The sequence below is a fragment of the Mytilus edulis genome, chromosome 7, assembly GCF_963676685.1.
Source record: "Mytilus edulis chromosome 7, xbMytEdul2.2, whole genome shotgun sequence".
NCBI classification, from domain to species: domain Eukaryota; kingdom Metazoa; phylum Mollusca; class Bivalvia; order Mytilida; family Mytilidae; genus Mytilus; species Mytilus edulis.
Window position 1 is genome coordinate 5,866,449 of NC_092350.1, and position 27,114 is coordinate 5,893,562.

The window sequence follows — 27,114 nt, forward strand, 5'->3', positions numbered from 1 at the left end:
GATAAGATTCTTTTTTTTTAGTTCCACACATACAAAAGAAAAATCTTCGCCGATGTAACATTTCAATCCTTTTTACACCAAAATGCCTTCACTGAATTCATTTGAATTTCATGGTGATCATGATATACATTGCATACTACGTCTTCATTCACGTGCACAAATGATACTATTATTATTTTTGTTTTTGTTTCTATATTTCGGGGACAATTTGCTCCGTTTATGATACGTAAATTCTTAATGACCAAACGCTTAGCTACTGCGTAACTTTCTGTATCTTCGTTTTATAGCATGAAAACACTAAAAGAGGAATATGCAACCCATTATAACTTTTTCATGTTTTTGTAATTATTGTAATGGATCAACATCGTTTTGAAAGAAATTAAAAGTGGTTACTTAATCATGTACAAAAGCGGCACATGTATTTTATGTTATCCTTATATGTTTCATAATGCGGTGCATTATGTACACGATAATCATGTTGCTGCAGTATAATATTTCGACACAACAATTTGAAATTCACAAAACATTTATTTAATTCTTTTGACCAAAGATTTGTAAACTATACATTGTCAAATCCTTGTTTTTACGTTCGTAGTAACATAGTCCATTCTATAGTCAGTCACCTGTGTCAATTCACGTGCAAACTACAAATGTTGTTGTATTTGAATCTTTCGCCCAATGAAATGAGACGTTACAAGTTGTTTGTTTGTGATACGCCAGAATTTCTATCAATGAACTATCAAACGCTAAAGTGAACTGCATTTCAGTGTAACACATAAAATACAAGAGAACAGCGCTTTAATTGCAATCGTTCATCTCAATTCAAGCTGAGATCTTCAACACGGAGCATACAAAAAATATCTCACCCCACTGCATATTTTTTCAAATATTTGAGCTCCGAGCATCACTGATGGACAATAGTGATCGAAACTGATTAAGCATCATTATTGTCCAATGCCAATATTTAGTGAAAATTAGTTCAACCAAGCCAAGTAGCATGTACAATGTACTTTGATTATGAGTTTCCAAATACGGATAATATTTGTCTGAAATTTGATGGTTCAAATTTTTGTTTTATATTTTCAGTTAAACATAACATTGTATATACTGGTTTTCTGTCGAACTGTCTACTGGTCTCTTATAATATCTCGAAAATTGTATAGCTGACTCTGGTATATGAATGTCCTGACATATTATGGCTGTTTATGCGCCACATACGATAGTAGAGGGGCATTATGTTCTTGTCTGTGCGTCCGTTCGTCTGTCCCGCTTCAGGTTAAAGTGTTTGGTGAAGGTAGTTTCTGATGAAGTTGACGTCCGATCAACTTGAAACTTAGTACACATGTTCCCTATGATATAAACTCTCTAATGTTAATGCCAAATTAGAGATTTTACTCCGATTCCACGGTACACAGAACATAGAAAATGATAGTGTGAGTGGGGCATCCGTGTACTGTGGACACATTTTTGTTTTTTATTACTATGGCCATCAGAAGGGATAACGCAGCCTCATAATTTTCTGATGAATGTTACAGCTAGTTTCTTGCTTTTTATTGTTATTTATAGATAATGTAACTCCATGCTCTAGTTGAGTTTCGCTTGTTCCGTTAATTGGTAGCGTTTGTATTTGAAAAAAAATATATTTCAATTCCCCTTTTTGAATTTGCATTGCAGTTCCGTATTTTTGTTTGAGAACTTCATCCTATATCCTAGACTACACATTGTTTTAGTATTTCTATGTGAATGTTATGTTCATATCTAATTAATGATATACGTATGTAAAGAATATAATTTGACTTTTTCTATATCACATACATATCAACCCAAGACAACAATAAAGTTTCAAGAGCTCTGCTATTGATTGTATATATTACATATACAATTTACATGTATTTCCTATAAGTAAATAATGAATTATTTTATCATAGCATGATTGAATGATATTGCTAGATCATATATGTAATTACTGCTGTACCTTACATTGTTTTACAATTTCCAGGTGAATGGTATAGCCAGGTCCTACGTATTTACTGGACTAGATTTACATGATGGAGTGACCTATTATGTGACCTTAATTTCCTGTAACAGTGCTGAGATATGTATAACTTCTACCTCTCCTGGAATGTTTGTAGACAGTACTCCACCATCTAGAGGTTTGTATATTTATATAACATGGAGAGAGTCGAGATAATATGGTAGTGTGTGATGGGTATATCAGGGAATATTTGTAAACAGTACAGCACAATTGGGAAAATGTGCCTAATTCATTTAAGGTAGGAGAAAAATTGTAGCCATTTTCGTTCCTAAAATTGAAAAAGTATCTTTGTTCTTTTCAAGGCAGAGACTGGTTTTACAGATGTGATAAGATTTTCGCGTTTAGAAACGGGAAAACATTTTTTTACAAATTAGGAGAACCGAAATGCACCATTTAATATAGATGAGATAAGATAAATTTATTTTATTAAAGTGTCACGTATTGATCTTACACAATAGTAAAATATTTACACAAGTACAATCACATAAAAAAAAAGATCAACACCCATTCAATTTACAAAATTTACATAGTCTATTATTAATTGGAATCTGCGGTCTGGTGTATCTCCCTGTCTCTACAGCTAGGGGTAGCGATCCACTGCGGAAAAATGCCTTAGTTCGAGTTACGTTTCTTGGTAAAAGCGAGAGAATATACTGTTCTGTTTTAACACTTTGCTTGTAAATACGGTAAGTCCTTAGCTTGTTGTCGTGAGCATTGTTTTTGTCATCATATAAATCTTTCTTGAAAACAGCCTGGTCAAAGTTCGTTAGTTTTTCACTTACGAGGCGCATCGCCGTTTTAACACTGATAGTGGCGTTATGTACAATATCAGCAACATGTATATCGTTTGCAAGTTTGTCTATTTGATGATGCCCCCTTTTCGTCGCCGCGAGGCCCACGCTGCTACTTTTGATATAAGTCTATCATCGTTAACTCGTATGATCTAACATTTTAGACGTAGGCATGATAGTTTTTGCTTCGTATAACATGAGGTTAGTCCAAGATCTCCGCGCACAGCTGTGTTGGAGGTTCGCTTCCCAACTGCAAGAAAGTATTTTGCAGCTTTGTTCTGTACATTGTTAATTACTCTGTTGGATTTGTATCCCCAAACAGCACTACCATAGAATAGAACTGGTTCTACCATCGTCGTATAAAGTTTGTGATAAACGTTCCAGGTCATACCACCTGTCGCTATGAATTTACCAAAAAGGGCTCCCAATGCTCTACTGGCTGATTTAGAAAGTTCTGTAACTGCCTTTTCTAGTATTAAGAACTCATCGAACCAAAGTCCCAAATATTTGTATGAGTCAATATATTCTAAGTTGTGTAAAATAATCAATGACATTTTTACACTGTTAAATTTTCTGAAAATTTGGTTTTGATCTAACAATAAATGACCCCAAAAAATTGCCTGTATGCTCTTTAAAAGCACACATAATAAAGCTCGGCCAACTCTAAGAATATCATATATACATCGTTTTAGACTCATCAATCTGCTGCATATTTTGTTAATTAGGAACTTTTGCAATGTCAACTGACCATGCAGTTAATCCCGACTTAGCCAGGAACGAAAAAGGATGGATGACTTGGGGGACTTATGCTGTTTACCTGGCCTGGCTCGGATTCAGTGATATACATTCAAAGATAGATCATTATATGGTCACTGTAGGGTCATCATACATGGCTAAAGATTTGACTAAGGTAAGTGGAAGGATACAGTTATAGTGGTTACCTACCATGGTTAGGATTCAGTAATATCCATCCACAGATAGATCCTTATATGGTCAGTGTAAGGTCATATGTTATGGCTAAAGATTTGGCTATGGTGAGTGGTAGGGTACAATAATAGAGGGTACCTGCAGGCATGGCATTATCTAAGATAAATCATTATAAGGTCACTGTATGCTCATCGTATATTGCTAGGTTTGACTAATGTAAGTGGAACAATACAGTTATAGCACACATAACCAAACCAGGTTCAACCCACCTTTTTTCCCTTTAAAAATGCCCTGTACCAAGTCAGAAATATGGCCATTGTTATATTATAGTTCGTTTCTGTGTGTATTACATTATAACGTTGTGTCGTTTGTTTTCTCTTATTTTTGAGTGTAAATTCACATTGCGATAAGACGTGTCACGGTACTTGTCTATCCCAAATTCATGTATTTGGTTTTGATGTTATATATATATGTTATATTTGTTATTCTCGTGGGATTTTGTCTATGTGTGTTACATTTTAGTGTTATGTCGTTGTTCTCCTCTTATATTTAATGCGTTTCCCTCGGTTTTAGTTTGTTACCCCGATTTTGTTTTTTGTCCATGGATTTATGAGTTTTGAACAGCGGTATACTACTGTTGCCTTCATTTATAGGCGGTATCTGATCTGGCTTGAATTCAGTGTTATTCATTCAAAGATAGATTATTATATGGTCACTGTAGGGTCATCATACATGGCTAAATATTTGACTATGGTGAGTTGAATGATAAAGTAATAGGGGGTACCTGGCATGGCTAGATAAATCATCATATGGTAACTGTAGGGTTATAATTCATGGCTAAAATTTTACTATGATGTTGGGAAGAATATGATTTGAGAGGGGACCTTGCATTGCTAGGATACATTGATTTGTATTCACATACTGTAGATAAACTAGTTCAAAGATACCAGGGCGATCAATGTGTACGCCAGTCTTGAACTTTTATTCTAGCGATCTCTTGGTTTGTTTAATAGTTATCAAAGGTACCAGGATTATAATTAAATACGCCAGACGCTAAACATGTTCAATGAATTAATAACATTTTATCATTTGTAAACTACTGTTATCTCTTTTATACGCTGCTGCTACAATGTAGGGGATATTAGTTTATTTCTTTCCATTCATTCTAGACGTCGTAGTATTCTTAAAATATTTGCACCAATATTTATCTGGAAATGCTGTTTTTGTGACTTGTTTTAAGATAATTGGATATTGTGTGTGTCCTTTTGTTGACCTCCAAAAATGAGCGGGGGTATAATTATTGTGACGTAACTCATATAACAATATATAATATCTTGTTATAATAAATTTAATATGAATTTTTATACTTTATTAGGATCATACAGCTAAGTACATTCATGTTGAAACAAACACTGATCATGGGGATGAGGGCAAAGTTCAACTGTACAAAGTCGAGACTGAAAAACTGACTAATTATGATGAACTGTTTATTACTGTCTGGGCAGTAAATAAGGTTTGTATGAATAGTAGTATAGTCGGTAGGACGTTCATAGCTATGTTTCTGATTTCAAAATACTTTGAATATATTTGTATGAAGGAGAAACATCTTTTCCATACTAAAGTAGGAAATGGACTGCTCGTTCTATGTACATAATGCAAAGCTAAAAGAAAAACGTAGTAAACGCAAACACTAGTTTATAAAACACTACACATAAAACTATCTATAGAGCAAAAAAGGAAATCCCTGGGTGAACCTAATCTAAATTGTTCCTGGCCAATATTCAAACCCACCATTTCATGTTTTAAAGAACTAGTTTGAAAAAGTATGTTTCTTTCTGACAAACCTTTTAACACTCAAATTTGAAATAGCCTTTTCTATTAAGAAAAAGCTTAATTATCATTTGTGATTTATATTGAACTGAATTAAATAACCTTCTAGGAAGACAGGGATAATCGTCTTGTTATTTTGTTTAATAATAATGAATAAGTATAATTTTTTAATCATGCAGGTTACGTATCATACAATTGCTTAAAATTTTCTGTAATTACGAAAATACATACTGGCACATTCTATTGAAATTTTTCTTAAAGGTTGGTTTGCGAAGTCATATGGTCCATTCAGCCTTTACAAAGACTCCACCAAGCTCTTTAGAGTTAATGAGAAGATGTAATGCTCTTTCATGTGAAGGTCACTGTGTTTGTGCTCCACAGGACCAGAAATGTCCATATTCCCAAATGTTGGGTAGCTGTATTGATAAATCAGATAGTAAGTATATCAACATTGTGTACACTGCATTGTGTTTGTGCCACATACAATGTTGTACAATCTTTCGATAGCTGTACTTTTTGTGTCAGATAGTAAAGATACCAATCTAAGTTCTAGAGTTGATATTCTATTAACATGCTAAATAGTGATTTAGTCCTGAACAGACAGAATATGTTAAAGTCCTTTATTGATGTATAAAAGTAAGTTAAATGCATCACAAGAAGTATGTACTTGGTGTTGACAGAATCAGTGATGGTTAAAATTCGCCAAATTTCAAGAGGATTACACCACCGAACATTATAAATATATATGTTTTTTTAACTCTATGAAGTTAGGGAATGACCGACTGATTTTTAGATATGACTGTATGACTGTTATTTGAATTGTGTTTATCATGTATGTACTATTTCTTTCATTGTTTTATATTGTGATGGACATTCATTTTCATCTTGTTCTGGTGCACCACTTCACCAGAATGCCGATTTGTTATCATTTATTCTGATGTTAAGACAGTAGATCAAGATGATTTAAACATAGTGTAATCCAAAAAAGAAGAATACCATTAGCAGGGTTTCCCCTGAGGCAATTTGTTTTTGCCATCTCTTTCGCAAAAACAATAAATTTTTCACCACTTTATCATTTTTTTCGCAAAGTAACATAACTAAATTTTTTAATTAAAATGTTCCTTTTTTCTACCCCTTCCCCCAACACCTTAATAAGATGAGATTGTCCCATTGTTGTCTCAAACTTATCTTATAGTCTACATTTACATTGTAATGAATAAACATATAAACACTAAACATTTACTTTTAAGAAGAAGAACTTTATTTTTAACTTAAAATGGGGAAAATTCATTACATTTTGAACAACTTTTCTAAAAGAAGGAGGCCACTTACTTTTAATAATAAAGAAGATAAAAAGTCCCAGAATATAACCAAATTATTTGACATGTTCTGACCACAAAATATCAAAAAGATGTACAGTTCTATGGGAAAGTTTCTTCAAAATAAAAAAAATGTGCTCCTTTTTGTTTGTTTTTTTGGTTTGGTTTGGTTTGAAGTGGTTTTTACAACAAAACAAAAGTTTTTATCACTTCAAATTGATCCCTTATATCCCACTAAGGTGTAGGTATTACATGGACGGGTTGCTATCATTCCAGGGGTTGTTCCCAAACTTTTGAATAGATTTCTTCATGACGACAGTTTTCTTTTCTAGACCATCGTAAATGAAAAAAGTTGAAAAGTAAAACTATGCTTGAAACATGTGTGTCACTGGAACGACTTTAAAATACCATTTGAAATCAATTATCCATATAAAAGTCAAAGGATAAAGTTTTAAATCAGACATTTTCTTGCTTTTTAAACTGTTTTGTCATAATAACAGTTTTCTTTTCTTGACTATCATCACAAAAAGGAGAAAATATGTCAAAAAGTTTGCTTCAAACACGTGCGTCGCAAAGTGGTTAATTAATCCTTTATATGACAAATGAGGGACGCCATTTAATCATATCATTTTGCCAAACAAAACAATCAACACCTTTATCAATTAGTCCTTTGTTGTCGATAGCTTTAAATGCAATCAGCTGATTATTGATTTTCTGTCAAAATTTGAAGGAGTTCAATGTGAATTCCAAGTATTGTCTGACCAGGTCAAGTCCAAGGAACCCGAAAAATTTTTTAAACAAAATGGATGAAAATAAATCCGATTATCGTTATATATAATTCTTTCGTCAAATTCTTTCGCCAATGACGAATTTTAATCGCCAAAATTATTATTTTTTTCGCAAATTTCGATAATGGTGACCGCCAGCGGAAACCCTGATTAGATATATCGACATTCAATATGACTGTTGGGTCTTACATTATATGTGATGCAAAGAAAAACGTTTTCAATGAATATCTAAAAAAAAAATTATAATAGTAATTGTTTTTTTTTTATAAATGTAACAAAATATTTCATTTTTTGTAGGTGTATTTTCTGATACGCAGTATACCTTATTACTAGTAAAGGATACAAATGGTTACTCTAAAAATGATCAGGCGGTGACAGCATCTAACAATATTCTGAGAGCTACATGGCAGATTTCTCAGATATATCCATCTAAACCTAAATGGTAAGTCTTATGATAGTATATTAATGGCTTTTTCTATTATTGATCAGGCTGTGACTGCATCTAACAATAGTCTCAGAGCTACATGGCAGATTTCACAACAAAATCCGTCTAAACCTAAATGGTAAGTCTAATCATATCACACGTATGTCATTACTATTATACGGGTTGTCACAATATCCAACAAAGTTCTGAGAGGTTCGTGGCAGATTTCATTGTCAGTTACGATGATATTGACAGCGAGGGATAGTTTTGAAAAAAGGATCAAATAAACGGAATTATAAATTGTCATTTTTACTTTCATTTCAATGTAACAGCAGTCAACCAATACATGCACATTATCATCGTTCGTGGTGTTATATCATATGAAAAAAACAAAACGTTTCTCACAGGATTCAAATCGAGTTATGTTACTCTGTTAATAAAGGCAACACTAGTATATCGCTGTTCAAACTCATAAATCGATAAAAAAAAAAATCCGGGTTACAAACTAAAACTGATGGAAAAGCATTAAATATAAGCGGAGAACAACGACACAACATTAAAATGTAACACACACAGAAACCAAGTAAGCATTAGACAAAATACGATGAGAATAACAAATATAACATCAAAATTATGGGATAACAAAGTACCGTGACACGTCTTATAATAATGTGAATTTACACTCAAATATAAAAGAAAACAAACGACACAAAAGAAACACAACGTTAAAATGTAACACACACAGAAACGAAGTATAATATAACAATGGCCCTATTCCTGACTTGACATGACATTTTTTTAAAGAGAAACATAGTGGACTGAACCTGGTTTTGTGGCATCTCAAACCTCCCGCTTTAATGGCAATGTTAAATATAACATTAAAATGACAACACACCATTACAGGACTACAATACAAATAAATAGGAGAACATATTGGACAAAGAAACATAGAAATAATAGGTAACAAAAGGCACCAGGCTTTAAATTTTTATACGCCAGAAGCGCGTTTCGTCCACACAAGACTCACTAGTGACGCCCAGATACAAAAGTTCGAAAGCCAAAACAAGAACAAAGTTGAACAGCACTGAGGAAAAGTTAAAAAAAGTTGTGCCAAATTCGGCTAGGGTTTTTTGCCTGGGACAAGAGCATCATTATTATTTAGAATAATTTATACTTTTGCAAACAGTAAATTTGATAAAATGACTAAATAAAAGATATATGATAAAACTGAAGTATTAACTAATTACAGAAAAAAAAGAAAAACAAAACACCCGATACATTACATAAACCAACATAATCAAACAAAAAAAATAGACACACCCGAGTAAGACAAGGCCTTATCGCAAAATGTAACGTCACATTACATAGGAACACAGTTTAAGAGTTAGTTTTCTATTGGTTTGGACGAACATTTGTAAAGGTAATTTACCTCACTGGTAAAATTGGTCAAAAGTTTGAGTTCAATATTTTTGTAATAATTACTCATGTTCTTTTAATGATGTACACCTCAAAGGAGCCAAATATTTTTAAAATTAAACTGTTTTTTTTCCTATATCTGATTTTTGGGTTTATATGACTGTAACAAAATTATTGGCACACAAAAATCATCATCATTAAGAATTTTCCTGCAATGCATGTAGGTATGAATGGAGTGTTGGGTATGCAGACAGGTCAGGACCTGAGGGTATCTTTGACCCAGTAAATGATAAAGTTTGGCAGGACGCTGGTCAGTTGATGGATGCTATGTTCACGATTAGTCCAGGTAAAATAATCATAATGTCATGTGTATCCTCTATGCACAATGTAAGTAACTATTGCATTAAGTTTATAAGCTTGGAATGAACATACTTATTAGAATAAAGTGAGAGAAAACAAATATACGCTTTTAAGTTGTCTCCATCGTTGTTAATTGTCAGTTTGATGGACAGTTTCTTTTGATTCTAGGAGTTTTTGCTTTTCGCCATGATAATCTTTAGGAAATAAATGTTGTAAGTATAGCTTCTTTTTTTATATTTCATATCCAGTGTTTATTTTGTTATTTTGATGATCCCTCAGTATGCTGGGACTTATATGTTTATGTTAATGTGCTGTGACTAACATTCATCATTTCTCAAGACAATCCTGAGCTTGTAAGTATGTTGTGACTTACAATCATAGGTCTTGCTACTAGCAGCGCTTGTGAATTTGCTGTGACTAATAAACCAATAGTACTTTTTTATGACTGTAAGCCTAGTTAATATGTTGCGATGAATAACCCTTGTGAATATGTTGTAACTGTCATTCCATGTGAAAATTTTGTAAATAGCCTGTTATGTGTGAATATGTTGTGATGAACAGCCATTTTGAATGTTCTGACTTATATTCCATATAAATTTGCTGTGACAGATAGCCCTTGTGAGTTTGTTGTGATTCCTCTAACATTGATGTGTATATTAACAGGTAAAGACTTACTGATAAACACATTGGTATATTCAGTGTATGTGAAAGTTTGGTACTCCTCTAACATCTATGCTGTATTTAAAACAAATGGTATATATGTGATGACACAAGCACCTGTTTTAGCAACAGTTCGAGGCACAGCTGTAAGTAAGATATATACTTTCCAAATCATATACATGATAGCATTTTGAGGACTGTGAATGTCCTCACTTTTCTATCCTTGATTGGAATGTTATATATGTTAAACTTTGATCAACGAACTAAAACTTTCTTCAGTAAAACACAGCTGCAAATGCAAGACATGATATTGACAAATGAATATTTTCCAATGTCATTTATATATTAGCATTTTAAATGAATATTTTCCAATGGCAATTATAAATAAGCATTTTAAATGAAAATGTTCTAAAGGAATTCATATGAATAAGCGTTTAGTTTCTATTTCTGAAAGTATGATATATTAAACTATATATATTGAATAAACCTTAAAGATTTCTAAAATATGAAAATATTGAGTTTGGTATTGTTAATTCAATTGCCATTATACTGTTTCGGTTAATTTACGGTAAATTTTAATGAAACGCTAAATTTGAATTTGAAATATCGTTTGAAATTCTAAAGTCTTGTTTTCTATGCCATATGCCGTGGTTTTTGGTTGATTATGACCCGCATAATGTAGTCCGGGCCATATAGTGTTAGCCTTATCTATCGTTCCGTCATTTCGTCATTCTGTAACGAACTGTTAATCGGACTTTCATGTATGTGAGTCTACTATGATGGGTGCAGATTGAGATTACGTTTGTCTATTCTCCACTGATGTTTTGCCAAAATTACTGCTTTAAATTTTAAAAATTTGTGAAAAACAGTTGAACACGTCAGACTGATTTGTAAACGCCTTCATATATTGAGCTAACTTTAAGTATGAGAGTCTTCTATGAGAATAACAGAATGAGATTTCGTTTGAATCAGCTTGCTGATTATGCCGATATTTCAGGGCTCATAATTTTAATAATTCTATTCCGAACAATTGCTTCAAGCTTTACGAGCAGGTCAATATGTGTCGTTCCTACGCATGTAATATGAATTTAACTTGTCTTAAAAAAGTTGTGTGTTGTTGGTTGGTATGACCAGTTGTAGTGTTTCATGTTGTTTGGTAATTCTTGTCTCCTTTTTCCTTATAACATGTTTCTTCGTATTTTTGTGCACACATTTTCAGTAGTATAAGGGTAGTCTTTAATGAAATTTATATTTCTTTTCACAAACATAAACAATGATAAACATATTAATAGGTAACAGAGAATGTACAAGGCACAACAGCTAAAGATGACGATTACATGAGGATAGGACGACCTATAACCTTCAAATGGAAAAATAAATTCCTGAATGTTGAGGCAACAATAGAAAAATACAGACTGTATCTTAGTTCGTTTCCTGGAGGTCAGTAAATGGTCAATATGACCGTGAACAAAGATACCGTGGCGAAGGCTGGCCGTACTTTGACTAATAATGGTTTACCTAAACAAACTGTGATTTTGGATGGATAGTTGTCTAATTTGCACTCATTCCACACCTCTATATATATATATATATTGAATTCATTTTGACCAGATTATCACAATAATTTGATACACAGACAATATTTAAGATTTAGTAGTTAGATTTTGAGTATGGTCAACATTATGCTGCATACACAGAGAAGCTAGAAATAGAAATAATATGGCCTGAACAAAATTAAACTCATATCTTAATTGGTTAAAGGTGCCATTTGTATCAACAAATAAATCAAAGAATAGAAAACTCTCTGAAATAATAATCATAAAATATAATACAACACCGTCCTAAATGAAAAACATCATTATGAATTATCAAACCATAGACAACACTATTTTCTATTTCAAAAGTTTACATTTACAAAGGATTTCAATGCATTCAACCAGAACTGAAGAGTGTGTAACATACTCGAATTTTGGAGTGTATGAACGTTCCTCCATAATTAGGAGCTCTGTTCATATTGTCCATGCGGATAATGAAAATAAAAGTTATGTCTCTTATGATAAGCCAAGGTCGATAAACCTAACTTGTATGTACACCAACAGGGTACAATATGTCTTGAGTGTTTTCTTATTTTGTAGTTTGACATAAAAAAAAAATAAAAAAGAGAGGATTTATATTTGTTTGTAGACAATCAATACAGTAAAACATGATTACCGTAAGAATAAAACTTGATTCTAAAATGAAATAAAAAGATAAATGATTAAAAGGGTTTAAGCAAAACAGCGGGATCTGCACTCGGTCAATCTTTATATTTTCATTATCTGCATTTCAGTACCCAAGTACTGGTACAAATAATTTTTGCAACTCCTGGGTATGTTTACCATTTTCATCTTTCAATAATGCACAAGGCTAATAAGATTGAAAGTCCTAAAAATTAGAACAAACATTGAAGAGGGGACAAAATGTATATCCAAATAGAGTTGGTGATATGATATAATTTAACATATTTTAAGCTTATGACATCCAAACAATAATGTAGCTAGATATACAAGAAGCAGCGTCATCTGAAATGTAATGCTAAAATTTGCCTTATACAAGTCATTTTATATACGTTTATAAGTTATGATATCCTGGCAATACCAGAGGTTATACCGGGGACAGCCACAGGATACAATATGTCTAGATTTAACCTGATATCTAATGCTATGATCCGCCATTATATCTGTGACTTTTTTTGTCTCTAGGTTATAATATCCTGACGATACCAGAGGTTATACCAGGGACAGCCACAGGATATAATATGTCTAGAATCAACCTGATTCCTGGTGTTAGATATTATTCTAATGTTATAGCTTATAACTATGCTGGAGCCCACACAACGTCCACATCTGATGGATTCATTGTGGATCATGTGGATCCATCGTCTGGCATTGTTTATGATGGATTGGGTAAGTTAATTTAATTTAAACAGGCAGACAATTTCGTTATGAATCATGTTTATTTATTTTCTGGCGTTGTAATTGATTAATTAGGTTATGTTACAATGCATATACATATGATCAATTTATTGTGTATTTTGTTGATCCATCGTCCTGCGTTCTTATGATGGATAAGGCCTTATTGTTATTGAACATTTGGATACTATAGCTATAGTTGAAACCATAAAACCTTTCAAATTAAGCGTCGTCTCAAATGCAAGTTATACCCACCATTCGAACTCCACGCTCAGTTTAATGCAAAAATCGGGATAGGAAACAATCAAAACATTACATAGTATACATTTATATCTATAGATTTGATTTTAATTTGTTTGCTGATCTCCGTAGTGCATCTATGTCTGTTATGCTATACATTAGTTTTCAAATTATTAGCTTGTTCAACGATAGCTTCCATGATTATGATTGAAAAACTGGTCAATCATGCACCAGATAAATTTATGCAGCATTACTAAAGCATTGAGAATCTATCAGTATGAAAATGTATTTTGTACATACAAAACAGGAATACTTGACAAAGAGTACCAAAACTCCACGCACTATGTGGCAGCACACTGGCATGGTTTTGTAGATACAGAGTCAGGTATACTGTCATACCACTGGTGTGTAGGGAAGACAACTCATGTACACAGAATTTACGCCAAAACGGAATGTAGTGTTTTACCATGGAATAACGTTGGACTGCATACCTCTGCCTCAAAGAATTTATCTACACAGATATTGCAGGGTAAGTTAAGGTGAACTGCACTGTACACGAGTACAGCTTATTCATGACATTTAAACAAACGTTGTGCTTTTTTTTTTAAAGAGCAAGAACATAATATTTAAAAAAAAGGCAAAAGATACTAAAAGGGATATTCAAACTGATAGTCGATAATCTTTGTCAGACCAAATGTACAGAAAAAAGTAAAATAAAAAAAATACTGAACTCTGAGAAAAATTAAAAAAGAAAAGTCCCTAATTAAATGGCAAAATCAAAAGCAGAATACACCATCAAAATTGAATTGCTTAAGAAGTAACTAACTATCGATCCATTGCAGGAATAAAAATCTACAGTAAAGTGTATGCTATTGATAGTGTTGGCAGACCGTCGTCTATTGTTGTCTCTGATGGGGTAATAATTGATGTAACTCCTCCTATTTCGGAAAAGTTCATACATGGTTCAGAAAATCTCGGAAATAATACATCATTTGAAAACACTGGTGGAGATGATATTAAATTTGTAAACGTTAGTTCTACTGATATTTGTACGGCTTCTGATATTTACCATCCGTTGTCATGGATACCTTCGGATATAACTTGTACGGCTGTTGTGTCGTCAGATGTCAATTTAGCGAAGCATGGTCGATCATATTTGCTTATAAGAGGTAGTCTTAACCAGCAGTTAGAACAAGTAAGAGCGGGTAATATATACAAAGTGTCTTTTTTCTCCAGTCATTTACCAATAACAGATTCTGTTGGAGCAAACAAAGAAGGGTTTGTACAGCTTGATGATGTAAAACATGTTTTTCTGATCTACACGAAGCCCTATCGTCATGATGAACATGGACATGGGAATAGTCGTCAGAAAATCTCCTGGCATGCTCACACCTTCTATTTCAAAGCCACCAATGATCATGCAAATATCACAATCGGAAGTATGGACTTGACTACAGGAATATTATTTGATGACCTATCTGTACAGGAAGTGAACTTTACAACTGATACCACAAGCGGACACGTGCTTGGTCATGTTGTGTACTTACATGCATGGAGTTCTATCCATGGAACGTGGAGTTTTACAGATCCCGAATCACCAATTGTAGATTACACATGGGCAATAGGTAAATGAATTTATCACGTTTTTTATATGTTCTGAAATTACATAGCAATAAACAGACGTTAATGTGTTAGGGAATATGCCCAATACAGTGTTCGACCTAAACAGGAGAAAAGTCATTTAAAGAAATAATAAACAAGAATGGAAAGTCTATTATGACTGTGTTAATTGATATCACAAATCAATATAAACGTTAATGTTTCTTTCGAAATACTTTTTTTTAACTTCCCTAGTCAGGCCGTAGAAATTCATATATCAAACCATTCAAAAGTTTAGTATTGATGCAAGTAATTAATTGCAGGTTTTACTAAGGGAGGTACACATATCCCAACATTCAGAAGTGTTGATAGATTTAATTTTGTTTATGTTGTAGGTTATGCAGAGGGAGGTACACAGATCCAACCATTTCGAAGTGCTGGTTTAATGAACTTTGCCTTTAACAACAATGTTACACTGGTCCATAACACCTATATTTATGTGACGGCTACAGCTACTAATGCTGCAGGATTGAAGGGCGTGTCATATTCTGATCCCATACTGGTAGATCTGACACCACCTGATATTAAATATGTTAATGATGGAGCAGGTAAATAAATATTTATGTGACAGATAAATCAGCTAATCTTGCGGGACTGAGAGGAGTGTTATTTTTTATCCAATACTTGTAGACCTGAAACACCTGATATAAAATATGTTAATAATGGAACAAGAAAATACGTCTCCTGAATGTGAAGTCAACACTCGATCTTTTATGATTAAAGACAATAGTTAATTACCAATGCTCGAATCTTGTTAATCAATTTGAGATATTTTATATGGTTATATTTCAAGGTCCAGATGAATTGGCCTGGGAATTAAATGAAGTAATTGCTAACTGGGCCGTTGAGGATCCTGAGTCTGGTATCCTGATATGCCAATGGGCTATAGGTAATATATATTTACTAACATTTTAGTTTGCAAAAATCTATTTCTATTCCTACCTCTTCTTTTCAACAGTACAGTATTTTTGTCATATTTGGTCATATCATTGAATTTAAATGATTACAATGACTGACCAGTTATATTAAGTTAAATTAGATTGTTTTGCTATGGCTTTCGAGCAAAATAAACCCATCAAACCCTGTGTGATCAATGTGCTTCTGTGGTAAATACTTATTGTCGTCTGTGACTCATATATCCAATAACAGTCAACTATTTCATGAAAGCGTCCGTAACATTTCGAAGGGTTGACTTCAACTATACCATTTCCAACTTCTGGTTCAATGGTTTTCTTGTAATCAGTAATCCCAAATTAAAGAAATAATAAAAGAAAATGAAAGTTTTATAATATCGTTTCTGCTAAGAGATATACGTTTTATGTAAATGCGCTGCTGGAGTGTTGTACATAGAAATGATATACTGAAATCATCACTTTCATTACAGCAGACATGTTAAACATAACTTTGATATTTTGATAATATAAATTATTTTGATAAATAAAAAATTGTTTTGTATTGTTAAGGGTACCATTCTGGAGGGAGCGACCTACTACTATACACTGAAGTAACATCTACAACAGCATACAAAGTGTTCCCTTACAGTCTATTAATAGGGTATACCATTTACACAACACTGAAATGTGAGAACAAAGCAGGATTATCTTCTGTGATGTCATCTAACGGAGTAAAGATTTCAAACCTACCACCCTCAGCCACATCAGCAGTGGTCCAAGCTTTACCATTGTCATTGAAAGAGTACAGTCCAAGGGGTTTATATTTAGGTGTCAATGATAATATTAGACTGAAGTGGACAGGATTTGATGACCATATAGGAGTAGAGAGATACAAGGTATATGTTATATTCATTATACTATTTTTCCAATCAATGTATTGAATTGCATTATCAGAAGAAGATTATGTTTCTCTTTAATTCGAATTTTCCACTGTTAACAGACAGCTTGAAAGAATTGATTAATATCTTATTGCAAGTGAGAGTGGTACCATTTCAACATGAAGTTAATGCCTTTGATCATACTACATTCTTCTATATAGCTAAATGCCTATGGAAATTTGTATTCACTGTTTATTGACGGAAATCTATCTTTATATTGTATCGAATTATCTTGAGGTGAGATACTATCCAATTTGGAACCAATTTTATTTTTAATGTAAAAGGTTGTTCAGTACAATTGTAAAATATATTTAAACATACAAATAATAATTATGTATTTGGCTTAAATTCTTATGAACCTGCTATTTTAATCAAGTGGCAAATTCATAAATTCTCTAAGCAGCCCTCATTTTTATAGAGGTAGAATATATTACTATCAATGGAAATATGTTCAAGAAGAATTTGGATTTTTAGATCTGTTTCACATGTTCTAGTAATAGACTTGAAGTTTTAAAAAGGACTTGTATTTCATTTTTGTTTCAGGTATTTTATAAACGGGATGAAACATCAGAGTTAATGTTCTTTCCTGATGTACAGGATGTACTGTATGCACATTTCACAAAGATGTCTCTTACAGAAGGATCTCACAACTTCTCAGTACAAGCTATAAATAAACTGTTTAAACGCAGCAATAAGGCTACCTCATATACTATAACAGATATGTCATCTCCGGTAGTGGATGGTAAGTAAGCTATTTATAAACTGTTAAAAAGGCTATTAATAAATTGTTTAAACGCAGCAATAAAATTTAGTCATATTCTATAACAAATATGTCATCTCCAGTAATGGATGGCAAGTAAGCTATTAATAAACTATTTAAACGCAGCTATAAAACTACGTCATATACTATAACCGATATGTCATCTCCGGTCGTGGATTGTAAGTAAGCTATTAATGAATTGTATAAACGCAGCAATAAAGCTTAGTCATATGCTATATCAGATATGTCATCTCCGGTAGTGGATGGTTAGTAAGCTATTAATAAATTGTTAAAAAGGCACAATGAAGCTACGTCATATTCTATAGCAGATATGTCATCTCCGGTAGTGGATGGTTAGTAAGCTATTTATAAATTGTTAAAAAGGCAGAAATGAAGCTATGTCATATTCTACAACAGATATATCTTCTCCGATAGAAGATGGTAATTAACTGATTCGCGTAAACACTTTTTTCTCAGTCCCTTTTCCTTTTTAAAGGTATGTCCTAATCCTGGTTGTTTACTTTAAGGCTTGCGAGACCTAATAAAATAACATGAGCATTGAATCATTGTTGACCTTGTAATAAACAGGAACTCATAGAATAAACATCCAATATTAAAACTTAATTAAAAAATTCTCTTTGACAACTGCAATCTTATTTCATAAGATGGACCTTCTGAACAGGTTAACCCGTTTGTTTTTTTGTTTTTTTTCACAGCAACAAATACCCTGACAATTAACTGGATAAACAAACAGATCGTTGTTTCATGGGACAGTATTTTTACATCAGACAATGCCATATTTTATGAAGTGTCGTCTGGTTCTACATTAGGAGGAATTAATATTATCCAGTGGCAGGAAACCAATCAAACAAGTATAACATTTGGTATACCAGCTTTTGTAGCAGTTATCACCGGGTTACCAGTCTATGTTACAGTTACAGCAATCTCAGTCGGTGGATATTCTTCAGTGAAAACAGGACATTTCACACTTCCGTAGATATTTTTTCAAGTTAACTACCAGCATCTGAAGACTACGTAAACGGAGAGATGATAATTTTATACCTTAAGGACAGAAAAATCAGTTATCTATATCTTTAATCAGTAGTTAGTTTTGCTTTATAGTCAAATTAAACATTATAAGAATATATAAACTTACCATTCCTATATTCAGACTTTCCTTGAAACAGATATCATTCTGAATCATTATGATAACTATGATACACATAAAATTAATTTACTGAAAAACAAAACGGGCATGCGAGTATGGGTTTAAAGATTTTGGCGATTTTTTTTAATGTTTACATGAAACATTAGAGTGTTTCTATTATGTTTATTCACCAACATTCTGCTCAACTTCAAATCCTGATAGTTTCAGGTAATAGGAAAATATTTGAAAATATCCCATAGAAACGGTACTTTTAAGTTTATTTGTGAACATACATTTAGATTACTTTATTGCTACTAAATATTGAAATTGTATTTGTACCGCATAAAACAATTGTTTAGACTTTATCATATGGGTCAATATTCGCAATCAATTTCACATAAGTGGTAATGGTATCAGTTGTCCATATTTGGATATACATGTATATGATGTTCGTTTCGAAGTCAATTTTCACATATTTGGTTTGATTATGAGTGAAGAAGCGAAATTATTATTTTTCGTAATTATCATGCCTTGAACAAATCTTTATTTTAATACACATTTCATTTGAATATCTTAATTAGAGGCGTATTATTACCCCGAGGAAAATTACTGACAGAAAGTCCATAACCAAATGACAAAATTAAAAACTCAAACACATCAAACAAAATCAAGTCCACGGTTATATTTTTTATTTGACACAGTCATTTCTTATGAAGAAAATGGTGAATTAAACCTGGTTTTATAGCTAGCTAAACCTCTTACTTGTATGACAGTCGCAAATAATTTCCTTATATTTACACCACCGTGTGACCAACACAAATAGACATAATAGGTAAAATGTCATAATAGGGGTACAACATTCAACATTGTGTTAAAGTGTTTATCACTATAAAACAAACAAATATGTAACACAGAAGCACAAAAGGCATATAGTCAAAAGACATAAGCAAAAATACAAGAATACATAAGTTACAGTACCACAATTACTAAATGATGTATAAGTACAAAGTCACACCACCAAAAGTAGGCTTAACAGTAAAATTAATATCCAAACCGACAAATAAAAGAAAACTGTAAAAAAAAGATTCCTACCTTATCAAGATGATAAACAACCTCCAGAATTTATACTTCAAAACCATCATGTATTATTTGTGAAGTTGATACGAAATACTTCTCAACAAGGTATTGGTACCTTCCAATGATCTTTTTTTAGAAAAAGGACGAGACTTTCTTTAAAATACCCCTGGTTCTTTAACTTTCTACTCAGACACTGGTGACGTTTTACAAAGTCCGAGTGGCAAATTCAAGCTCTTGAATATAGAATAAGTTGGGAAATGTATATCCCATATGCAGGTGCATTTTGTATATTGCTAAAAAGGTGGGGGGAAATGGATAATTTCAAAGTTAAATCGTCTTGTTTGTCATAGATTCTTGAGACGACGTAAATGTCAAATAGGAAGAATAAGTCTGACCATGAGGCAGAGGCAGCCGTGTCTGTTGTTTCTTTTATTTTACCAATTCTGACAATGTATCCAGTTTAACGTCTTCTTGTTTAGCTCCTACTCTGACGTAGTCCTCAATTGAATCCATCATTATTTTGAAGTTATTGTTCCAAAGACATGACTTTTATATTATGATTGAAAAAAATGTTGATATGTTATTTGTACCGCCGAAAAGAGTTATTTAGAACTGTATAGACTTTTATGAATTATATAACGTATTTGAAAGATATTGATGTAGTGTGTACATTATTATTGAAATGTTATATTTTTTCTAATTTTTCCGGTATTGTATTATATTTGATTTGTTGAATATTAGATATAGAATTCGTTGGATATTTGGAGTATGAGGGATATTGTTGTGAACATTTATTAAAGTAAAAGATAAGAAAATTTTATTTTTTTAGGAATTTTGAGTAGGAAGGATATGTCTAAAGATGGGCAGTGTGTTTTGATTCAATAAACAATTCTATTTATATCTTCTTAGTAATTTTAGACAAATTAATAATTCAAATGGGTTTTTATTTTTGACAAAATCAAATTAAACGTTAGATAGATTTATCAGTGTTCAGTGTATAATTAGGTTATTAAAGCCTGAAAAAAACCTTCACACCTATGATCAAGACCAAATAAACTGAAAAAAAAACAACTTTATTTCTGACCATACTGTTTGAATTTTGCTAGGTGTTATGATGACTTAAGATATTTATATTGTGTGTACATACATTTTAATTGGTCACTGGTGGAAAGATGTCTCATCGGAAATCATTTCTTTACAAATTATAGATTTTCTTTCGAAAGGGTAATTTATCTTGTGCCAGCTAGTAAAAAGTAAAATCATAAAAAAAATGAAATCCGAGGAAAATTCAATCGGAAAGTCCATGATCACATGGCAAAATCAAAATGACAAAACACATCAAACGAATGGACAACAACCGTCACATTCCTGACTTGGTACAGGCATTTTCAAATGTAGAAAATGGGCTTAGTTGTGTTGCACAGGTGTAAAATCTGTTGATGAGTCGCAATCGATGATATAGAGTATGTATTCGGAGTTGTACATGTTTCGAACTACAATGTACAATTGTAGAAATAGTCCAATACTAATGCATGAACAAATGTTTAATTACATTTATATATGTAAAAGTTGAAAAAAAACTGCTTTAATCGATTATAGGCGTGTGGTTAATGACTACAAATGAACATGTGTCCTAAATATCTATTATTTTTTTTTCTTTTGTCTGTAGCAACGATTTGTGATAAATGGTGTCAGACACCACAACATGATCCATCTAGTTCACATCTTGCCAATTAGTGGTTTGAAAGATCCTGGAGATTCCTTCCAGTGGGGCGGCCATGAAGCTTTAATACTAGGACGAGAGCTCAGTCTCTCATAATACGACTTCATGGCGGGAAAACTGTCGAGGTTCAGTCCAACACGGACACCAAATCCAATAAAAGGGAAAAAATACACATCAGCCATCGTAAAGTCAGGACCTGCGAGATAAGCGCCAGTCTGTAAATAAATAGCATATTGTGTGTTACGTCATGACAATATATATATATATATTTATATTCGTGTCTTGCTTCCTGGGGAAAAATTTTGGTAGGTCGACTAAACTTGTAAAACAACCGTTATTGGGTGTAAATTAGTCATCGCTATTTTACCAAACTGGCTATAACTTCTCTTTAAATTGTTCTTTTATGGTCGAAAACCACATGCAGACAATCCACAATAGGTGACCTTTAGTGGTTTTAATGTTTTCATAGTTCTGCATTAGTAAACTACTGGTTAAAATGATTTTCCAATTTCATATATATAATGTTTTGTAATTTCATCGAATTGGTTTGTTTTAATGCAACAGTGTAGACTAAGTGTTATTGGTAAATATTGAACATCTCCTTTCGACTCTGCACCCTCAGTCACATCATTGCAGTGAGGTGTGAGTGTTTTCTAGTGAATGCCTCTTTGTGACGTTTAAATGAAGAATAGCAAAATATTAGGAATTCTTCAAGAAGTAATTACAGTTTCGAACAATGTCTATTATTTTTCATACTTATAAAGATAAATAAATATAATACATAAATGAGAGGTTTTCAGTTAGCTATAAAACCTGGTTTAATCCACCATTTTCTAATTAAGAAAATGACAGGAATGTGACTTGTTTTCTGTTGCTGTGATTTGTATTTGAATTTGCCATCTGATAAAGGAGCTTCCGTTTTGAATTTTTCTTTAAGTTCGGTACTTTTGTTATTTAAATCTTATTACCTTTCCCAAGTAATCATTCCAGCGATTGAGTTCGTCTTTCAGTGTCTGTGTCTTTCTTGCAACCGTATCCTGTAAATATTTTTTTATCGATAATGAGGAAGATTTTCAACACTTTTTGTAATAGCAATGGATGGGCATTTGACGATGGAGGAAGATAATTTAACGATGGCGGGATCATTGGACAGTGGCCAAAGATATTTATATTACAGGTCATGGATGTATATAATCATATATTTGTTTGAAGTGTTGATATTGTCGGTTTTTTGTCTGTATTACATGTAGATAGTGTACACGTATATATTTATTATACCGGTCTCATCTTGAGTTTTGTCTCTGCTCAACAAACAAAGTGAACATTTCCTTAATGTAATTTATACTGTTTATTTTTTAATCTCTTGCTTGAAAACATTGTGAACCATGCGTTTTATGGATACTGATCAATACCTTTCTCTTCTTAAACAATTGAATTCATGTTTAATAATAAATTTCGTTGACAGTTTTTGAAAATCTCTGTGAGGTTAATTCTGTATGAGATAGATACATGCCTATCGCCGTATGTTGACCGCTATATGTCCTTAGAGTGTGAACTGAGTCTCTGTAATATTTATTATGTATAGTTACATGTGTATCACCGTGTTTTGACCTCTATACGTCCTTAGAGTGTGAACTTTTGTCTCTGTAATGTTTATATTGTACAAGATAGACACATGCCTATCGCTGTATGTTGACCGCTATAGGTCCTTTGAGTGTGAACTGTGGTCTCTGTTATATCTATTCTGTATAGTCACATGTCTATCTCCGTGTTTTGACCTCTATATCTCCTTTAATTGTGTATTCCTGTTTTTATTGACGCTGACTCAATCAGTCTGACTCAATCATTCTGACTTACCGGATTCATATCTTCTTCTTTCGTCTCCATAAATTCATAGAGATAATCCAACAACATTTTGTGCATTAAGTTCGCCACAGCCTAGAATTAAATTAACAATACTCTCTTGGGTAAATAACACGTCATTGAAAGATGTTACAGATTTAATTGAGATGTTTTATTGTTGATTGGTGTTACAGAAATAAAAGTATCATCACCACAAATAGTGTTTTCTGGATTTTAGATACGACATTAGGAATTATCTGCTATTATCTATGAAATAGATATTCCATTTTGGACATCCAAATCGCGGTGGCGACCGTAAAACTCAAGAAAGGATGATTTTCAAATTCAATAGGAAATCTTGGTATAATTATTTCTCGTGAGCAGCATCCCTCTCTCAACGAAATCATTATAGAAAATAAAAGGCCTGGAATATAGAATCAACTGGGAGATATATATTTGGACAAGTATATATTGGCGCTGCTAGAATGTTGACGAGTTGACAAACAGTTGCACGAAGGAACGGACGAAGGGTTGACATACTGTTGGACGGAGGGACAACGGTATACCATTAAATCTCACTGACGGGTGTCGAAAAAGGAGGTGTGGAATGATTGATCATGAGACATCTATCCACCAAAGTACAATTGATGTGGATTTAAATATTATGGATAACTACCAGGCCTTAAACGATGAGCAAAACCTAAACTGAATCGTCAGCTCTAAAATGTCCCGATATGACAAAAAATATAAAACCATTCAAACGAATCAGATGAATCAAAACTGTTTTCTACCTTTAGTTGTCGTTCCAATTACTTCATTCTGAATTAAGTACTGTACCTCGTTAGCAGCAGTATTTTTTATCTAAAAAATAACTTTTTTCAATTTTTTTTTTAATTTGGTTTAACATGTTTAAGATCACGACTGATTACAAATTTAACAAGAAATTATGCTAAATGCATGTATTGCAAGCATACATGGGGGCTCTGAGCATGGGGGTCATACATGATACATTTTATGTATAACTCGGAGAAGTGTTATAGTTGGTAAATACCAGGCAGCATGTACGCTGACATCAATTGAGAGCAATCAATCGTTACAGATATCATAGTAAAAATAATATACTGACCTCATTCATCCTTTGAAGAACAAGCGCCCTCTGTTTTGTACCGGATGGTATGAGTTGTGTCCCTTTATCTTTATACGTGCTCTGAAGAATAACCATGGTACTGACTTGAAGAATGCATATTAATACACGACAATCGATCGGATTATCATTTCTCGACCTATGCCTGATGCTCGACTACAGCCTCTTGCCGAAATGAGAATCTGTGGTAGATTTTGGACCTTTAGTGAAAAACTCCATGCATTTATCTGTTGATCAAATACTTCCAATTCACGAACGCACCCTTGGAAGCTGATACCTCAATATCAGTCTATCCAGGTGAAGTAAGTCCGTCCACGTAAAGTAAGTCTGTCCACGTGAACCAGTCCGTTCATTTGAACGATACATAAAATATATATATACTTATGAATATAATTATTTTCTGTGACTGTATCTTACATTAATTTGTAGGATCCTTTACTATAGATAATTTAGCTGATCTGTAACAATAACATCTTCATGCCTTATATATCATGTACTGTAGTACGCCGCTAGATTAAAACTGACGTGGAAAGGTAACACATGCCCACCGAAAGCTCTTTTTATGAGAGCCCAGGTGGTCGTGTGGTCTAGCGGGACGGCTGCAGTGCAGGCGATTTGGTGTCACGATATCACAGTAGCATGGGTTCGAATCCCGGCGAGGGAAGAACAAAAAATTTGCGAAAGCAAATTTACAGATCTAACATTGTTGGGTTGATGTTTAGACGAGTTGTATATATATATATATATATATATATATATATATATTATTGTTAAAATGACCTACTTTGATTGATTGTTGTTTGATACACTTCCAGTGGCAAATATTTCATGCATGCTCAGGACGAGACTTACTTGGGTAATCGCCAACAGTTTAGATTCTAATAATTAAAAACAATGTATTGAATTTAAATGTAAGTTTTAATTTTTTTATTCTAATAACGTATCTTTATTTTATATAAATATTTGTATGACAATGTATGACTAGTGGACGAATTGAATGAATTTAAATATTAGACCAATAAAACAAAAAATATTAGACCAAACATACCTCGAGATATTCACATATTGCACTAGACTCATTAACGACCACATCTCCGTCTGTAAACGTCGGTACCTATAATTAGGATAATATTACTTACAGACTGAAATACAAAAACAAATATAATACATTAAACAACAAACATCTCCATCAGAAAACGGTGGTTTATAACAAAACCTTAGTAATTTGTTTCAGAGCCTATTCCCTTAAGCCAGTATTACACTTGATTTTTTTTTTTAATTTTACTGATTAAAGTTGTTAAAATAGACAGGAATGCTGCAATCGCGCTTATATCTTATTTATTTAATGAAAGAAATAACAAATAAAGGCTTAAATTGGAATGCAAGCAAGTTAAAATGACTGAAGTAAATTTTCTACACATTTGGACGTATTTTGTCAGGTATGGGGATCCATGCATGTATGATGACGAAAGAATTTCTGAAATATAATATTTTATAAGATATTTAAATAATGTACGATAAACGGAAATTATAGATTACGGTTAAGTTAAAGTAGTGCAATTGAATATTGATTATTGCATAGAACATGCATAAAGTGTCTTCGCAGTGATTATGTGAGTGCTATATATAATTCTGGATCACGTACCTCTCCTCTAGGGTTAAGTTTTAGGACGTCTTCTCCTTTCATTTCATTGTTGTCAAATGAAATTAATTTATTCTTATATCCACTAAATCCTTTCTCTTCCAAAGCTATCATTGCTTTCCAACACGGAACACTACCAGAACCCCAGTACAGAAACATATTCTCAGCCATTGTGTGTCTGTACTTACGTGATAAAACAGAAGTGTTCAACGATCGATAGGACAAGATTAAGAAACGTCTGGAAAGGCGGGACATTGTGTGTGCGGTTAAGATATAGTTCGATTTGATGACGCGCGTCTTTTTTAAGATATATTATCAACTTGTTTCATTTTAACCTTTAAAATATTACAACTTTCTTAGATAATACATGTAGGTTAAAAGAAGTGTATGAGGTATGTAACGATGGTAACAATGATTTACAGAAGTAATAAAATTCTTAATCAATGATATTCTTATTTAAATTGAACAACGTGAAAAAAATCCTATCTGGACATTTTCAAATTAGTCACTAATTAACGGTTTGATTCTTAATTTCTAGAAAATTCTAA

General features: G+C 32.7%; 2 protein-coding genes across 2 annotated transcripts in view; one reads left to right on the forward strand and one right to left on the reverse strand.

The window, feature by feature from the left end:
- The window catches only part of LOC139482918 (uncharacterized), a 62,819-nt gene extending 41,621 nt beyond the window's left edge, over positions 1 to 21,198 (forward strand). Inside the window, exons 34-49 of the mRNA XM_071266944.1 lie at positions 2,000 to 2,153; positions 3,552 to 3,736; positions 5,129 to 5,266; positions 5,845 to 6,019; positions 7,988 to 8,132; positions 9,755 to 9,876; positions 10,554 to 10,696; positions 11,843 to 11,990; positions 13,292 to 13,495; positions 14,049 to 14,270; positions 14,584 to 15,366; positions 15,736 to 15,948; positions 16,194 to 16,289; positions 16,864 to 17,189; positions 17,775 to 17,973; positions 18,708 to 21,198. Of these exons, the coding sequence (XP_071123045.1) occupies positions 2,000 to 2,153; positions 3,552 to 3,736; positions 5,129 to 5,266; positions 5,845 to 6,019; positions 7,988 to 8,132; positions 9,755 to 9,876; positions 10,554 to 10,696; positions 11,843 to 11,990; positions 13,292 to 13,495; positions 14,049 to 14,270; positions 14,584 to 15,366; positions 15,736 to 15,948; positions 16,194 to 16,289; positions 16,864 to 17,189; positions 17,775 to 17,973; positions 18,708 to 18,988 (3,534 nt within the window). The 3' untranslated portion in view covers positions 18,989 to 21,198. The remainder of the gene's footprint in view (positions 1 to 1,999; positions 2,154 to 3,551; positions 3,737 to 5,128; positions 5,267 to 5,844; positions 6,020 to 7,987; positions 8,133 to 9,754; positions 9,877 to 10,553; positions 10,697 to 11,842; positions 11,991 to 13,291; positions 13,496 to 14,048; positions 14,271 to 14,583; positions 15,367 to 15,735; positions 15,949 to 16,193; positions 16,290 to 16,863; positions 17,190 to 17,774; positions 17,974 to 18,707) is intronic.
- Positions 21,199 to 21,784: 586 nt separating this feature from the next.
- LOC139529806 (glutathione S-transferase A-like) lies at positions 21,785 to 26,841 on the reverse strand. The gene is made up of 6 exons (XM_071325720.1): positions 26,570 to 26,841; positions 25,973 to 26,038; positions 24,907 to 24,987; positions 23,796 to 23,876; positions 22,907 to 22,975; positions 21,785 to 22,153 (listed from the first exon to the last, which is right to left on the reverse strand). Exons 1-6 carry the CDS (start codon positions 26,819 to 26,821, stop codon positions 21,935 to 21,937), a joined length of 768 nt encoding a protein of 255 aa, XP_071181821.1. The 5' UTR covers positions 26,822 to 26,841; the 3' UTR covers positions 21,785 to 21,934.
- Positions 26,842 to 27,114: the final 273 nt, after the last annotated feature.